This window comes from Gavia stellata, chromosome 5 (genome assembly GCF_030936135.1).
Source record: "Gavia stellata isolate bGavSte3 chromosome 5, bGavSte3.hap2, whole genome shotgun sequence".
In the NCBI taxonomy this organism is placed as follows: Eukaryota; Metazoa; Chordata; class Aves; order Gaviiformes; family Gaviidae; genus Gavia; species Gavia stellata.
The window spans coordinates 13907824-13926702 of NC_082598.1; the positions used below are offsets into that span (position 1 = coordinate 13907824).

At 36.9% G+C, this 18879-nt stretch overlaps 1 protein-coding gene across 2 annotated transcripts in view; it reads left to right on the plus strand.

The window, feature by feature from the left end:
* The first annotated feature begins 5469 nt into the window (after positions 1–5469).
* Positions 5470–18879, plus strand: part of JAKMIP1 (janus kinase and microtubule interacting protein 1) — an 87628-nt gene continuing 74218 nt past the window's right edge. For both annotated transcript variants that reach the window (XM_059817382.1, XM_059817383.1), the window contains exon 1: positions 5470–5622. In XM_059817382.1, the coding sequence (XP_059673365.1) occupies positions 5494–5622 (129 nt within the window). In that variant the 5' untranslated portion in view covers positions 5470–5493. The remainder of the gene's footprint in view (positions 5623–18879) is intronic.

Sequence of the window (18879 nt, forward strand, 5' to 3'; positions counted from 1 at the left end):
ATACTGTGCTCATCTGCAGGGTATCACCTGCTATGGAAACTTCTGAGTGAGGTGTCATAAAAGCCTAACTCATGCTACACTGGAATCTCTACCAAGTAAAAAAGTTATCTCTGTTCAACGTGGCTCAGCAGGATTACATTACTATGAGTTCTTTTGGGAAAACAACAATGAAAAATGCTTAGAGTTTCTTGGTGATTGCTTTCCATATAGTTTGGACCTGTAGGTATATTGTTATTAAAGCAAGACTGACTCAGGACTGTAGTCTGTGAATCTGCAAAAAAGAATGTGGAGCTGTTAGTTAACAATAAAGATGTTTGGTTTTTTATCGACCAAAAAACCACAAGTGGCACTTACAAAAGTGTTCCAGTGTAAGGAAACTGCATTTCCTGAAGTGGGATAGGATTTGAAACAACCCTCAAAAGCTCTACTATTATAGAAATAGGTCTGTCTCTGTGGGTAGCTAACAAATGGGTATCTAAAATGTGACTAGTCTATAATATCCTTAGAAAATTATTCTGATAATTTGTATTTATATTTTTGGCTGGGAAAAGCATTATTTTACATCCTGTAGAGATGCTTTTGCTTTTATCCATTCAGTCATGTTTTATTACATAGAACTAAGAATTGAAGCAGGAAATGTAGGTCATCTGAACCATGTGAGAAATGTGCCTTGGGCATTGAGAGCTATGAACGTTGTCTTTCCCATACAGTCACTAGTTGATTATCACTGGTTTTTTAAAACTATAAATAGGTGAACTGGCAGTTACTTCTGAAGTTAACATTGCACCTGTGTCCTCTGCATTTACTGTTGTTGGGTGCTAGGACAATAACATTTATTTTAAACTTCTTGACTATTCAGAATTGTGCTGTACTAAGAATGTACTTACCTATCATGTTCACAAGCGTAATAAGTGTTATGGGTAGCTCATAGCAGGCTCTGCAGTATTATAAGAGAAAGGTTGAAGCAAAATGAAAAAACACTATTTACGTGTAGGTGAAGTGCCTAGATGAAGAAGCTTTTTTTTTTTCCCTGTACCTATGTTTTTGCTTGGTGTTTCAGCTGAGATGACTCATTAACAACTTCACCTTCCAAAAATCATGTTGAAGCTGAATAATGTTGTTCAAGTCTGAATCAAGACTGGAATGCTGAATTTTGGATGACACCATTTAGTAAATTTTTCTTGTTACCATATTACTTACTATTCCTGTTTACTGTTTATTACTGTAAGACTCACTCTCTAAAGATAAAACCCTCCACTTATTTTTGTGTATTCAGTACAGAATCATGTTTAAAGACTTGCATTTCTTTAAATGGAGTTATTTTTCACCAGAAACTATTAAGTTCCTTCTTTTCTTACTTTTAAGTAATCAAAATTCTTTGATGCCACACTTTCACATTTTTTGCAGTAATTATTTTTTTTTTTACTGTTACATTTTATTGATATTTAATACCTAGAAGCATCATATAGCAATTCATTACTTAGTTCTACACCTTTCTTGCTAAAACCAGGGAAGAGATTGAGGTAGTGATAAAGTACATCCTTTAAATCTGTAAAGCAAATAGAAGAGAAATTGGAAGTTATGATTGAAACACTGTTCAGCTGATTGGTTTTCTAGGTACCTTAGAAATTTAATGGATTTCCCAAAGCATCTAACAGAAATAGAGTAATAATTTGTTAATCATGTTAAATATTTTGATCTCTCACACGCCAATCCCCCGAACTGTTGAACAGTTGATCAAATCAGATCAAGTTTATTTCTTTTGTTGTTCTTTTCCTTGAATTACAAGTGTCCCTAGACCTATCAAGCAAAGTGAGACACCTGGTATTTTCCAGAGACTGCTGAAAAGGTGACTTGTGATTTAGAATCCATTACTCTTTCCTCTCCCTTTATTCTGTGAAATATAAAATATATTCAAATGATCTTAAGGTTTGCAGTAAATGTGTAGAACTCACAGCGCAGGAAGTGGCTATTTTTATTCATGGAGTGATTGTGGGACTGTATTGTGGTGGCTTCATGAACTTGCCTCTCAGCTGACATATGGTTGTTGGCTGAAGCTTCTGAGTCAGTAAAGTCAAATTTTGTCAGAGTAGAATATTTTTTCCTTCTTTTTTCTCACTGTATTTACAAGTTCTTTTTTTTTTTTTTCCTGACCTTTATCCAAACAGTAAATGTGGGTAGTCAACTAGAAGGGAATCCAGGCACTCACTGGTTCTAACCCTTTCATTTGGGAATCAAGATGCATGCTCTTCTGCTGTAGCCCTTGTGTGTCTGGGCTTTGTGCCTCTCTGAGTGTATGGAGAGGCTTTGCGTTGCCATAGTTCCTGCTTTTGAAATAAATAGGCTGGAAGACGTATCTAGGGAAGAGTAAAAATGGAAATGTTTCTATGCCCACCAATGCAGGTTGATGGGTTGTTTTGGTTTTTTTCTTCTGTTTTGTTTAGGTTTTCTTCTTTTCTTAATGCCTGTAAGAGAAGAGGGTGATCTTCCTCAGGTTCTGGGTCTAAGCTTTTATTGTACTCGAAAGGTACAATTTTTAACTGTTGTGAGTTACAGGAAAAAGATTGAGAACAATGTTTTGAGATTCCCATTTTTTTAAAATTCTAAAGAGTACTTCAAAGAGTAGTGCTGAACTCATTATTTTTAAGGCTAATTTAAGTGCTAAATGGAATTTGAACAGCTTTAAATAATGCATTTTCTATTTAGATTCCCACATTTTCAAAGGTAGACAACAGCATGATTCTGGTACCTGATCGTAGGACTTTATTTGTTAAAGGCTTTGAGTGGTGGTGACTCTGTGATACGATATGAACTCTGCAGTCATTGAGAGTTATGCATGACCAGGACTTCAGAGACCGGTCATCCCCTGAAGTGCATAAATATAAGTTTAGGTGTTCATATTGAATGGTATAGTATCTTCATAGGATGCTTGGGAACATGGTACGGTCAGGAGAGATTGTTGTTACTGAACAAAATATATGTGGTAATTTCAAAACACTCTACATTTCAGATCTCTTTTTCTGTTCTCTGGATGTCGTGTATATCCACATCAAGCACAGTTACCTCTCTTTCTCATTTTACTGTTGGAGAAGTATCTATAACTTAGATGTTATAGATAAGTATCTACAGATAGATAAGTATCTATAACTTAGATGTTTTTTATTCCGAACTGTAACTGAGATGGGGGCAGGGGTGATCTAATGAGGTTAAAATTCATGTAGCCAGGCCAGTGAGGGATGTTTTTGGTTTCCTTAACTAAATTAATCATCTACGGAATTAAATCACATATAATCTGGCTGCATCAGGAGTTTTGTTTTAGTAAGGATTTCAGGAATAATTCCTCAATAGTATTTAAATACCCCAGATAGCCTTTGAGATGAGGAACAATTAATTTCCCCTTCCACCATTGTAAATGCTGCGGAATTATTATAGATTGGATTTGCACATCTGTGTTATTTTAGATTTTCGTTACAAACTGACCAGGGAAATACCACTAACCACTGATTTTTGAATTCAAACTTTCCATACAGTTAAGGATTTTGGATGAAATATACTAATTAAGTAGTCTTTAGTTTTAGTCTTTAGTATCATAGAAACTCCATAGATTAATAGCATGAAATTCCTTTATTAACAACAATTCCTCAAGTTTCTTCTACTCACTGAAGAGTTCTTTGATTGAAGTTACTGTAAGAATATTGCTGATTTATTTTTTGTGAATCAACAATTATGTGTAAACTCACAATAGCACCAGTGTTTATTTGTTTTGTAAGGTAGGTCTGATACATAAATAAAATCAAAATTTAATTCAGTTTCCTGTTTTTTCATAGATTATGTATTAAAATGCTCAATGAAATGAATTCAAGGAACAGATAAAATTTTATTGCATAGGATAAATAGATGGATTATTAAGTTTCGAAGGAAAGACATCTGATACTACAAAGCAAAACAATGATTTCACTTAAGTTACTTTAGCAAATAATTGGTATAGTTGGTCTTCTTTCAATTGCTTTTTATAAATGAAAGAACTCAATGGGAATATTGTCAAACAGAGTGAGGCTTGGTGTCCTGAGTTCTGTTCACTTTTTGTCTGATTTGACTTGTCATTTTGAGCAAGATATTTAACTCCTTGGTTTCTGTTTACCAGTCCTTAAAGAGGAGAATAAAACTTATGTATTTAGTTGAACTCACCAAATGGTGTTTGTCTGTACAGACCTGAGGTATTAGTTGTTAACCCTTTAGAAAGTATGTGCTAAAGAATGCATGTGATTTTCATTCTAATTCAATCTCTAAAATAACTTCCAGGCAGAAGTAGGTTGGAAAGAGCAGCTTATTGTTTGAAGGCAATTTGGTAGCAATTTTCTTGGAAATATAATACTCCAGGAATGTAATTCAGTATTAAAGTAGGAACCTTTCTGCTTTGTCGGCAATTCAACGATGAAAATTATGTGGATATTTAAAATGAGCGGAGGACATGGGTTTGGAAACTAATTCAGCAGTGGTAGGACTTGTTGCTCAGTTTGTTCTTGTGGAGCACCAGGTTATTCTTAGAGGAGTGCAGAGAGGAAAAAAAGCTGCAGATTAAGCTTCTATAACTACTCATGAAGCGAACTAATCATGGGATTTCCTAATTATTGGAGTTAGGGTTCTTTGTCTGCTATTGATATTCTCCTTGAGTATTACATAAAGCTGATTTAAATAATTGAATACTTTTTAAGCTTAGAGGCATGCTGGGGAATGAAAATGAAGTTAAATGCCTTCATGTTTTGATTAGAACATTTCAAACAGTATCAACCCTGAACATAAGCAGTTTATATATATATGATATTTTTAAGAAGTAATTTTAAAATGTTTTTCCAGTTTTGCAATACCTTTTCCATATATCCTGAAGCTGTGAGACTTGGTGATAATGATGAATAATACAACTGTGAATCATAACTGATACAGTAGGGTGAGAGTGCTTTCTTCTTGCCACAGGAAATAAACTATTCCCACTGAAACACCACCAGCCTCAGTTAATTTGTGGTTGTCCCTGTGCCTCTTGGGAATCCTGAGCATGGTCCAAGTAGGTCTTGAATAAGATATGATTTCTGTTTATATGCTATATTCATCATAACTGTGAAGAGTTTTATTTCTGTGGACAGATTACAGTGTACAGGGTTTAGATAAGATGATGAAATATTGTGTAACTTCTTCTTTTCTGATCTATTTCTTTCAAAGCCTAGTACACTATGCAATAGTATGTACTACAAGGAAGTTCAGTGTGCTTTAAAACTGGATGTTAAGTCTGATGTTTGATTCTGCTCAATGCTGTAGCCTAATTCTGTTCCCACTACTTTGTTTCTTCCAGGATATGAGAGACTGCTCACACGATGGCAAAGATTTGTGTGAAAGATTTTGTTGAATGCTACATGACTCTTAAATGCTAAAAGCAGAAGGCACTAGCTGGTAGCTCAGTGTGGAGCAAAAATTTTATTTTACACTTCAAAAATAATTATGTCAAAGAAAAGTCGTGCCAAGGGAGAGAAGTCCGACATGGAGATTGAAGCCCTGCAAGCTGCTAATGAGGAGCTACGAACTAAACTAACCAACATCCAGATAGAATTTCAACAAGAAAAAAGCAAGGTATTTCTCTGTCTATATTTTGTGATCATTCTTCTTAACAGTAGCACTGTTAGAAACCAGCAGAGCTTGAATCTCAAACTAATTCACTACCTAAATGCAGTAGCCTTAAAGGAAAAACGTGTGACAAAGAAGTGAAATCAGAAGAACCACTGATGAACTGAAATTGGTGCCAACTATTTTAAATAATGTGCAAAAGGAAGTAAATATCCCCAAACATCCAGAAACTGAAATTTGCAGTCACAGCAATACAAATGGCACTAGCTTAGTGTGTGACTTAAAGACAGCAAGGGAGATTTGTATTTGATCTTGGCACTGAAGACTGCATGTTGAAAAAAGTGTCTTCAAAGTCAAACATCAGCAACATATTCAAAGCGTGTCACTTTAAATGCCTATGGAGAACGTAAGTTAACTGGAAATCATCTGTGTAGGAGTCCTGTTTTTGATTTGCTGAGGTTATGTGTGCCATTGCTCTGAGCTGTTCAATGATGCATCCGATTGCTAATGAAACAGACCATCAATATTTGTCTATCTAGCACATGTTCAACAGGTATTTGAGTAATCAAGAGAATACCTACGAGAAATTTTTCCTTCATGAAGTACATATATATCTATAAAGATTAGCATTTACTTTTATATATCTCTGTAGCAGTTTAAAATATGGACAAACGAATAAGGTTATTTCTATTCTATTAGTTTATTAATCTCAATTAGTGCATTTGACTCTGCACAGGACAGTCCTGGAGATGAATCCATGTGAAGATGGATTTATCTGTGTTTGTTTGGTAATACTGTAGTTGCAAGAGTCTCAAGGACTTACCAGTGGAACAAGTATGCACTGAAAACATGTGTTCACTTTATATAACATATGTTTGTTCTAACCTTGTTTCTTTATATCAGCGTAAAATTTGGAACCCCTGAATAATAATATTCCTGTATGTTCTAGTTTCTTTAACAGCCTTGTGTGATACTCAGCTTTGAATGGTCTTATTTTTCGTATTTTAATTAAAAAAGCAAACAAAAAACCCCCTAAAAATATAATCTTCAGAATTTATGTCTTACAGAGGAAAAAGAAACAATAAAGCCTTAATTCTTGTTTGACACAATAGGTTCAGTATATATCAGCCAAATAAATTTGTCTTGCCTTGGAAATTTTTCTTCTTCACAGATTAAAGCAAGAAGTCGTATCTCTTACTGGTCAGCAGTATTGATGAGTGAACAGAAAAGTCAGGTTTTTTTGCTATTAGCTTCCTCATGCAACTTCTCCTACTCTTGTTTGATACTATGAGAATAAATTATAAAACGAGTGGCACAAACTACTTGTGCTTCTTTAAAATCACACACCATGAAATTTACTAGTGGCTGATACCCTCTAAAATTGAATTTACTAGCTGATAAATTGTATTATTTCACTGTCATTTTTAGCGTCTCAGTGCTTCTGTTTGGAAAGAGACTTGTGAGCTGATGGTACATTACATTTACATTAGTAATTTTTTCTTTTTAGTTATTTTGTCTTATTTCATATTTTGTTTTGTAACATTTTTAATGTAGAAATACAGATGTGAATTTTATTATCATCTATTAATTGCATTAAAAAGAGCACATAATTATAAAGTTATCTTATACCTTGGACAGAAGAATGAATTAATTTTGAGTGTTTCAGTTACTCAGATTCTAAAAAAATCTACAAAAGATTACATGAATCCTAAGAAGAGTTTAGCCCTGATAGGCTTCCAAGTTTGATGCTTTACCTGTAATAATATCAAGTTTAACTCTGTTTCAACTAAGAATAAAGTGCAGCTACAAGGCCATGACAGCTGTAGGAACATTTTCTATAACTAGTCTGCTTATTTACCCTATATCCAGTCTGGCAAGAATTGCTTCAGTTTGGTTACCTGTTCATCTTTCTACAGTTTGAGAATTTCGTATTTTCTGGAGTATTGAGGTTGTTATAGGAGACACATCTGTGTATTGTGCACATATGTGTGCAGAGAAATGAGTCGATCACATATGTAATGTGTAGGTGAATATGAAAGAGGAAATTACAGCCAGAGTGCTCTAAAATCCTACTAAATATACAGTGCAGTCCATAGTAAATTCTGCATGTTGGAGTGCATTTCTGGGAGGATGGGGGGGAAGAGGTCTTCAACCTCTTTCCCACTTCTTTGCTGTGGTGTTTGCTCTAAATCATTTAACTGGAATGGAGCTGTGTAGTTTATTTCCCACCACCAGGGCAGCAGCCTGCTCTCTGTCTGTGCAGCAGTTATACAGGATGTCTTGACTGACAAGATGAGTAAATTAAAGCCATAGAGATCTTTCCTCTTTAGACTGTAGCTTAGAAATGAGTAACAAAACCAACAGAAACTACAACTTGGTATCAGAAAAGTAAAACCACTGTGCCTAGAGAATTCTAAATTAATTAGATGGCTTTATTGGCACAGAGGTAAGAGAGAATGTATTGAAACTGCTAAACAGACAGCTCTGTGGCCCGTGGGACATAAACTGTATTAGGAAAGGTAACAAACTCTTGTGGGACCAGTTCATTTAATGTAATTCTCCTAAACTATTTTGTCCCCATTAATATATGCCTATATTAATGATTTATCTGAGGAAGAACCTTCTAATTGAATGAGAGACATCACAAATGGAAATTAGTCTTAACGTACTTCTGCCTGCAAAATACTGGTTTCTCTGAAATAAAATGTTACACAAGAGACATCCAAAACCCCGTGCATTTTCACAGTTCATTTTGTTTCATTTGCTGTTGAGCCATTTAAAGAAATTTATCCTGTAAAATTGTTCCCCTCCACGCCTATGCGATACCTGATCCAAAATTGATATGCTTGCAGTCCTTTGAATATGCATCATTGTGGATCTTGCTGGTGGTGTTTTGGGCCTCTGGCATACGAGCACCTGGGTTCATTTATGTTGCCGAAGGGTTGAAGCAAAAGTTGTGGCCCTGCCTTAGTTCCCTTGTACTATCTCTTGTTTTGGGAACACTTGTTTGATAGGTTTGGGCAGCATGTTGATATGTAGTGTGTCCTCCTGGGGTTGTAGGTTTGCTGCCATCTATGGAGAGCCTGGAGAAGGAAATGCATGAACTGAATACGGGCTCACATACTGCTAGTGGAAATGTTTGGTTGGAAGACATCCAGAATTTGGGTATCAAGTAACAAAAATAATTGACCGAAGCACAAAAATTACACTTCCTTTAATGTGAAGGGAGGCAGGACTTAGTCTAACTGAACCTTAAAGTCCGGTGCAGTAAGCACAAGGAGCTGCAGTGAATGAGCATGGTCTTGGCAGTCAGAGTCAAAAAAAATGTGAATCACCTCAGTGTTTTTATAAATGCCTATGCTGAGATCCATGAATATTTAGGAACAAGTATTACAAAGTACATATTCCTACTGAGATGGTTAGCAAACATCATAAGATAGTCTTCCAATACTTCAGGTAATATTGATAGCAAGGTCTTACAGTGTTTGCTGTCACTATTGCTCCATCTTCGCTGAGTTCTGCTATTTAAGTATCCATATTCTGCTTGTGACTGTACATTTACAGAGTTGAGATCACAACACATCTAGGAGCTAGGATGAATGAGATGTTTCAACTCAGTTGCCACTGTATCACCTCACAATTTTATAGATTGTTTTTGTAAGTCCTCATGCTTTTCCCAGATATCTTTGGGTTTTTTGAGCTTTGAAGTCAGATGTTGAATCTGTGTGTAACAGTGTTTCCTTGTACCTTGGAAAAAAAAATCTATTTTCAGTATGGGAAATAAAGAGATAGCTGTTTTGACGGTATGACATGCTTTATTTACTGGGGATTAAAAAAGTCATATGGAAAAGAGTTATGGCCAGTATGCATGGAAGAACTCTAAATACAGCTGTTGATCTGAGAATCCAGACATACTGAATATATATAAAAATGAATGTTATTCCCATCTGCTATGTATGGAATAAGAAAAGAGCTGGTTAACTTACTCAAGTAAAAGGAGTGTACTGAATAGCAGGGAGGCACTAGGATATTGTAATTGGGAATGAAATACGGCAATGCTCTTGGAGCAGAGAAATGGATGAAGTATTGGTAAAACCACGTATAGTTACTCCTGCCACTACTGACTGGGATTAAAAGGAAGCACATACCTTTGAATAGGTTGTTTCCTGACAGCAGTTGAAGGGTATTTGAATTCAGCTGTTCTCTATGCTTGATATATAAATGTAAATTCTCAATAATTAACAAAATTACTGAAATAAGAAAATTTTGGACATCTGTCAAACATTGCACAGTAAGTAAAACATTGCACAGTAAGTAACAAAGTTATTAAGAATAAATGTGTCAGTGTTACTTCAATCAGAATTCAAAGTTATTAAATGAGTGAATATGCTAAACATGATAATGAACTTTCTACCCCAGGTAAAACAGATACTGGAGAGGAGTGAGACATCAATAGACAGATATTAAGCAATGATTATCATTAATTTGGAAGAATCATCAACAAAGAATGAATATTAAACCTTTTAGGTGGTATCATGTTGGAAGAGGTCGACAGAAAACACAGTGCAAGAGATCCTAAAAAAGTCTGATGTTACAATGTGATCTACAGGACAATTCTACTCAGAACTGTAGTAGGACCCTTAAAATTAATGTATCTTGTCAAATTATATAGCTAAACTATTTAAATCTGGAATAAAAGGTCAATCACTGGAGTCTTCAGAGGTTTCTAGGGGATCCAAATATAGCACAGGGAAAAGGGCTAAGTTTCCTATACTCAGATATGAGCAGGAACACATTTTCTGTGATCCTTCTGAGTCACATAATCTTGAGAGTTTAGGTTAAAAGATTATCAGAAGTGGAAACGATTAAGGCAAGAAAGGTTGCAGTAGATGTGGTGCCTTTATTTTTTATTTATTCTCTTTAAAGAGTTTCTTTTAATTTATTTGTTACTGGAAATGGGCATGCAAGAAGAGGGTACTTATGAAAGTGGACAGAATAAAGAGTGAACACAGGAGGCTTTTTGCTATGGAGAAAGAACAATGAGTAAGACCATAGATAAATGAAGCAAGCAGTAGAGGCAGATGGACTGGAAAAATGGTGACTGAGTGTACTGGTTTTGGCTGGGATAGAGTTAAATTTCTTCATAGTAGCTTGTATGGGGCTATGTTTTGGATTTGTGCTGAAAATAGTGTTGAAAACACACTGATGTTTTAGTTACTGCTGAGTGGTGCTTACATGGAGTCTTGCTCCTCACACCGCCCTGCCAATGAGTAGGTTGGAGGTGCACAAAAAGTTGGGAGAGGACACAGCCGGGACAGCTGACCCCAACTGACCAAAGGGATATTCCGTACCATATGATGTCATGCTCAGCAATAAAACTGGGGGCGGTGGGGGGGCCGCTGCTCAGGGACAGGCTGGGCATCGGTCAGTTGGTGGTGAGCAATTGTTTTCATTTGTATCACTTGTCATTCTTGGGTTTTATTTTCCTCTCTCTTTTTTTTTTCCTCTTTTTCTTACAACTTTTAAAAATTATTATTATTGCTTTTTAATTATTAAACTGTTTTTATCTCAACCCATGAGTTTCTTTCTTACTTTTGCCCTTCTAATTCTTCCCCCCCCCACCAGCGGGGGCAGAATGAGTGAGCGGCTGTGTGGTGCTTAGTTGCTGGCTGGGGTTAAACCGCATAACTGAGCAGTGAGTACAAGTTCCATCAAAGCAACATCTGATATGGTGGAGTCATGTCTGACTGCTGCTTCTGCCACTTCTAAGCTCTTATTAGAGGAGAAGGAGATTCAGAGAAGTGGTTGCCTGAAAGCAAAAACAAGGCAAAATAGGTCAGATTCTTGGACAACTGGAAGTGATAAAAGCTACATTCAGAAGATGCAATATGATGCTATGATTGGGAAAGAAGCCAGGAGATTTCCTAGGCTGTGGACTGATATGACCACTTGTCACCGCCAATAAAAAGATGAAATCGGGCCTGCAAGTTCTCCAGAAGTCTTTCACTATCTTTCTTAAGTTTGAAAGGTCTGCATTTACATGTTTAATACTCCACAGAAAAGTTACTGTATCCTAAAAGTACAGATTTTTAGCATGTTTTTCCCCTGAAATAGTTAAAATTCTGTTCATTTTAGCACAGAGGTCCTGCAATCCAGTTGCTGGAGAACTTATCCTTGAAACATGGAATCAGTTCAAATAATTATCAACCTTTCATGTTGAGCGTCTTCATCTTTTTGTTCTGACACTGTCATGTTGCACAGTGATTTTCTCTTGCTGCACTATGCCATGTCACTTCCAAGTAGGAGCTTCAGGTGTCTAGCAGTTATAAGTCATCCAGTGCTCTAAGACTGACTGAGTAGTCTCCGATATAGAGACCAAAGTGTGAGTTTGTGTTTGGGGGGTTATTGATTACTGCTGTTTCTATTCAGCTCCCCACTGTAGCAGCTTTTGGGGTTGCTTCTCCTCCTTATCCTTGGACACCATACCACTGTGGACATATTAAAGTTGATCCAAGTAGATCTACAGATCTCCTTGATGAATCTTTTAGATCTGTCCCCCCCTGCAAGTAGATTTCTGATATGACTGGAGGCTGCAAAGCTGATTCCTTTCCAATTTCAGTATCAGCCCTTTTTATCTTACAACCAGGAAAAGATCGGGCAAACAAAGCTGCTTCACTGGAGGTGAAACTATGGTTTCGATGTGATTGATGCAGATGCAAAATACCTATTCATGAAGAGCTTTCCCGGCGGCCTAGCGACAGCTCATTAGTCTTCAGATACTCAGTTAAACACCTTGACCCTGGCGCTGGTGAAGGAAGATTGCTAGGAAGTCAACAATACTTTCCTCTTCTAGCCAGCTGTGGGGTGGAAGGTGTGTACTCAAAGGAAAGGTTCTTGCTGCCTGGAGAAACACAGGGGAAAGAGAAAAGCAAGAACTGTGCAAGATTTACCAGCGAAATTGGAATTTCAGAAGGATATATAGCAAGTTGATTTGGTATGTCTGGTTACAACCTGGTAATACCAGTGTTTCCCTGTCTAATTTAGAGTAAATTGAGTTGGCTCTGAATATGGAGCAATGAAACCTTGTGTTACCCTGGAGAAGTGATGTTTCAGAGCACTTTGCAGAAGGTACTCAGGAATATTCAACATCAGACCCAGAAAAATGTATTCCTATTAAATTTTGTTGAAATTCTTTAAATGACTGTGGTTGGAGCAGGCTTAAGCTGCATTGGTTACTGTTGGACTTGTGTGTACAGGGACGTACCAAAAAGAGAAGGAAAGAGATAATTTATTACTTTTACTGATTTTGTTATTTTGTCTCTTGACATGTCACTGGAAATGAGGTCTGTATTAAAAAAATTGTTCTTTTCTACACGCTTTCCAAAATAAGACATTTGGATTGCTCTACTCTGTTGCAGGAAAGACATTTTTCAAGATACTGCTGTAGATGTTGCTGCAATTCAGTGAAGCCATATTTAATCACACAGAATGATAGATAATTTGCCATCTTTTTTCTTATTTCTTGTCCTTTTACTTACAGTTAGAGGATCGCTTTAATTTAAAAAAAAGCAAGGTAAATTCAGATTTTTTGAAGAGAAGTGTAAAAAAGTGCTGCTGAATATGTTCTTTCTCTTTCAAATATCAGTTTGTATTAGACTATGTGACCCTGCTTTTGAATGTAAAAAAGTATTGGGGAGCCTTTCTGGTGATGGGAGAATCCCTGTGGAGTTAAACTAGAGTGTATGAATCTGCTCAGTGTGTGTTTGCAGTGATGAAAAAATGTATTTGAACATGAGTCAACAATGTGCTCTTGTTGCAAGGAAGGTATCCTGGGCTGCATTAGGAAAAGTGTGGGCAGCAGGTTGAGGGAGGAGATCCTTGCCCTCTGCTCAGCACTGGTGAGGCCATATCTGGAGTGCTGGGTCCAGTGCTGGGATCCCCAGTGCCAGAGAGATATGGACATACTGGATCAAATCCAGTGAAGGGCTGTGAAAATGGTAAATGGCTTGGAGCACCTGATGTATGAGGAAAGGCTGGGACAGCTGGGACTGTTTAGGCTGGAGAAGAGAAGGCTTGAAAGGGCATTATCATTGTGTATAAATACCTGATGGAAGGAATAAAGATGGAGCCAGACACTCTCAGTGGTGCCTAGTGAAAGGACAGGAGGCAGTGGGCATAAACTGAAATACAAGAAATACCATTTACATGTAAGAAATTTTTTTTATTTTTATTTTTTTACTGTGAGATGATTGAACACTGCAACAGGTTGCTCGGGCAGATTGTGAAGGCCATGACCTTGGAGATATTAAAAAAATCTAACTGGACACTGTCTAGAGCATCTTGCTCTGGTTGACAGCAGGGCTGGACTAGATGACCTCCGGAGATTCTTTCCAACCTCAGCTAGTCTATGACTCTGTATTCCCTAACTCCAAGCACAAGTTACCTAAGTACAGTTCAATTAATTTTTGAAAAGCTAGTGTAGATGCAGTAATATTTTTAAATGGAAGACCAGTAAACATGTATCTTCTTTTTTCCTTTTCCTTGAGGTTTGCAAATATTTAAAAGGTAAATAACTTTAGTGTAATTTAAATAGTAGAGTTTCCAAAGCCATTATGGAAAGATACAAGTTTTTCTTCCCAGGATGTGGTTTTCGTTGTGGTGTATAACCTGCTGTGTAACTGAGCTTTCGAATTTGGAATTGCATTGCGTGAAGCATTGTGGAAGTGTTAAATGTTGTCCAATTAATTCCTTCTTGGAATCCATGAGGAATGGGCCAGGGGAATAGAAGAGAGGTAGGCAACTAGAGAAATTAGTCAGGAAAGGAAACTCGTTGCTTAACACAAACAAACAAACAAACCCAAAAACAAACAAGCAAAAAACTTCAAAAGTTTGTTGGAGAAGCTAAAATCTAGGCTGAAGTCTGCAAATTGTGACAAATGCCTTGCATCTTGGGTTGCTATTACAAATATGTTTCCCACCCCCTCAATATTTGGCTATTAGGTTGCTAGGTGTTATGGCTGCCTTTTTCATAAGTGACAGCTTTGGTTGCTTATGTCCACAGCAGTCCTGCCTAAGTGAATCGTTTTTAATGTCATGATCCAATGCACGCTGAAATTTTAATAGAAAGGATGCTGTTGGCTGGATACTAGCTTACGCTATAAGTGTGCTTAAATAGGAGTAGAGTTTACATATTTTTTAGAAAAAGCAAAGTATACAGATTTTTGGGGGGTTTTTTTGGAGGAAGGTTGCTATTGCATTTGGTTTTTAAAACAAATAGTAGCATCTTTGCTTGTGGCTCTCACCCCTAGTAACTTGCCTTTTTCACAGTTGGCAATAAATTGCCTACCATAACCTGACTTCCTAGCAAAAAGCTTTGTGGAGACTATCCCTCCTGCCCCAAGTGATTGACTATTGTGCCACAAATAAAAAATATCTGCTTTTAAATCCAAGAGAAAAAAACTGAGGTAGTCCTTAGTAAGTTCTTACCGTAACATTTTTACTGGGGTGGTGATTCAGTACCGCTCGGAAATATATATGGGTTAATAGCTTATTGCCTTTTAGGAAATGCATGATTTTAAAATTATGTCATTGACTCCAGTTCATAAAAACGAAGTATTATATTTCTGTCCCAAGCGCGTGAAGTATCTTGTCAAAGAAAACAACACCAAATGCAAATATGCTATGATAATATAATCGTATTGTTTTAAAGAAAATCCTTCTTTGAGGCACTGTTCAGACATAAGAAAGGGAAGAAGCAATGATGTTTGGCATCATTTTTCCAAGAAGCTACCTTCTGCTTGGCAACAATGTTGTATCAATGTGCGTTGATTATTAAAGATTTAATTTAGAAAGGCAGAAAATACCTCTTTTATTGGTGCCCTGATATCCTGCCTGACTTTGTTTCCCTATTGGCTTCATTTCTTGGTTATGCTTCGTAGTCTGCCTATGAACAGAACAGCTTTCTTCATTAAAAAAACCCCAAGAGTGCCGGAAATTAAAAAAAGACAAATTGCTTTAAAGTTCAAGTTCCTTTTGAAACTGAGACTTAGACATATGGGAAAATGCCACACTACTATTTTCATTCAGTCAGTTGCTCTGGAAGCCAGACATGTAGAGATCTGCATAGTGTGCAGGAGAGAGGGATGGAGGGAGTGCGGGAAGGACAGGGAAGACCTAAGAGACAGATCTAACTTTCCATCTTCTCTGAGAAAAAGCAATAACAAGAAAAGGCTTTTTAAAGACCTTGAGAATTAGGATGCATCTTTTTTTACTGGGTCATGAGGAGTGATAGGCATTTAAGGTGCAGTGTAAAATTCCAGGGGTTTTAGAAGGATTCTTATTCTTCTTGTTTACATTGCTCTTGCTGAAGCTTTGTAAGTAAAATGACTAGATGATATATGATAATATTCAGGTACTCTGAGTGGTTTAATATGTGTTGTCAGAGACAGCAGCAATGCATATGGATGTTGCTTTCCCTTAATTCAATGAAAGGCAAAAAAAATTGAGCAAGTATGCCATTTTGTGTAACTCAGTACTCCTCCAAAATTTCAGAATCTGTTTCTCGTATATTAAAAATGCTTTTAGGAAGTCATTCATTAATGTGTTGTATTGAAAACTGCCTTTCAATTGCATGCTTTATGTACAATATGAATAATTTTAAATTACTGTAGTTCTGGAGGTATATTAACCTTGCCTATATATGCCATTATACTGTTTGTTTTCCTGTGTTGTTCTTACTGGGTTTCATTTCTCAGTTTCATTTCAGTTTTCTTTGCTCACTAGTTAGGGAATAACTCACAGATTTAAGTGCATAACAAGTGTCTGTTCATTTGCAAATTTGTCTATAAACTCATCCACTTGTGACATTAAATAGGTGAATAAGTGGCTTAGCTTTGTCATAGATTCATAGAATGGTTTAGGTTGGAAGGGGCTTTTAAACATCATCTAGTCCAAACCCCTGCCATGGGCAGGGATGGGAGAGTCTTAGACTCTCCTATGGAATTGGGTACCCTAATGCAAGCACTGAAAACCAGCGTTAATCCACTATAGGCTTGGAACTAAATTTCATCCCACCGGAAGAAATAACATATGGATATGTCCTGCAGATAATTTCCAATAGCCAGACCTACCATTTTGGGAGAATTTTTTTTTTTCTATCTTTCTTCCTAAAGGTATGTTATCTGCATCATCCCAGAATAGAGTAACAGTATCTGTGTGATAAAATCTGCCTCTGATGGTGTCTGATTCAGAGCTATTACCTTTCCCACAGCTGTAATTATAGTGCTGTCTCAGCTGGTGTTTAGTCCACAGTGTGTCTAGAAGATTACTTTCATGAAAATGTAGATACCTTCCCTCCCTCTCCTGCTTCAGCCTGTTTCCTTTTTATTTTTATTTTATTTTGTTTTGTTTAAATCTAGGGTAAGTTTGAGTTTGTTAAACAGGATCATAACATCTTCTGCACAGGGAAAGTCTGCTGTCCTTGCTTTCTGAAGACTTCAGGTGAAGTTCAGGCTCTGGAAATCCTGCTGTCAGTGCTGTGGATTTGATGAGCAACATGTCAGTCTCATTTTATGGTCACTCTTAAATTAAGTAGTAATCTTGGATTCATTGGATGAGTTATATCTGAGGCTATTGAGTTAAGATGTCCCATTTTTCCTAAAGCAAACATACAAAAGTGCCTATTTGGATCCAACCGGCTTTCAATAAACAAAATAATGAAGGTTTCTGGGCCTTTCCTGAACTAGTATTATTGCTTTTAATTAACCCTTTACTTTTGCTTTGACTGTAGAATCCAGAACCCTGCAAAAAATTATTTGTTTTAATTATACGTTCATAGTAAATGATAGTCTGAATATTAATAGAGATCTTCCATCCTTTCTGCACTAATCTGAGGCAAGTTGCAATTCTGGCTCAGTTTACCAAAAATTAAATGCATTGTGTGACAACAGATCCCAGCTTTGTATAGCATAGATGCAAGCAGTCTAGGAATATTGTGACAGTGTCTAACATCCTGCTGCTCGGTAGACTCCTTTTGCCACAAAGGACTGTTTGGTATGTATGCTTGTATTGCCACTCAAGGTTAAAACACAAGTCTTTGAAATCTCTGACTCTGGTTTTGCTTTAGATGAGAAGTACTTGTATAGAGCCCATATTTCGGCAGTCACTGTGATAGGGATAGTAGAAGGATGTTACTGATCCTACGCATGATGAAATACTTTATAGCCTTTCTGGTAAACTATAATAGAGAAGTAAGCCTTTCTACTTATTTTTTTTTCTTTTTTTTTCTTTCTTGTAAATTAATATCTAATCCCACTTGGAAAAAGCATTGCTTTCCATGCAGCCTGCTGAGCATCATTTTATAATGAGGTTTCATCACATTGGTTATTACTATAATAGGCTATAAGACCTTTCCCCTACTCCCCCCACAAGCCTTAGAGTCAGTGGCCTATATTTTCTGAAGTGTCTGGGGACTGTGAATAGTCTCAGTTTTGGGGTGTCCTGTCTGAGGCCCCTTGAGTAGGCTTGATTTTTCGGAAGGCCAATTCTTTTGGCTTATATAGGACTTTCCCATTAAAGTAGCTAAGAAATCAAGAAATCAAAAATCACTGTCTTTTTTTCTCTCCCCCCTGCCCCTTTAATTTAATGGTTATTCCCCATGTTCCTACTGATAAGAATGTACTTTTGTTGATAGGACCTCTTCTCTCTGTTCCTTCAAGACAAGATCCTTTCTCATCTGATTAGCAGGAAGTATCTTAGGTCAAGTAGTGGATTTGGGTGTAGGAATTGGGAACTCAAATCCCAAAGGCAGTATGTGTATAAATTAGGTAACTCAATCTATGTCTGTCTGAGCATCCCATCTGTAAAACAGTGACAGTACTGCTTAGCTACAGAAGGATATTGTGGGAATGAATTAACTGAACGTCTGCAAAGATCTAAGTCACTATGAACATCCGTGAAATATGGTCCTTCAAATGCTAGAGAGTTTTCTAGCATTTCCTTCCCAGCATAAACAGAAACTCTTTTCTCTGATTTATTTTCCATCTGCTTGTAGAGTATAGTTATGGATGAGAGTAGTCTGGGGCAGTTGGTAGAGGAGACAAGGAGAGAACTAGATTGGATGCTGCTCGGTTTTCTTTTATTACCTAAAACTATGAGAACTTGTCTTCAATAGCACATCCCCATAGCAGACTCCTGCACATACACATGGCCTTTTTCTGGCCCTGGTTCTCCAGCTGTGCACTGGAGAGAGAAACCTCAGGTATG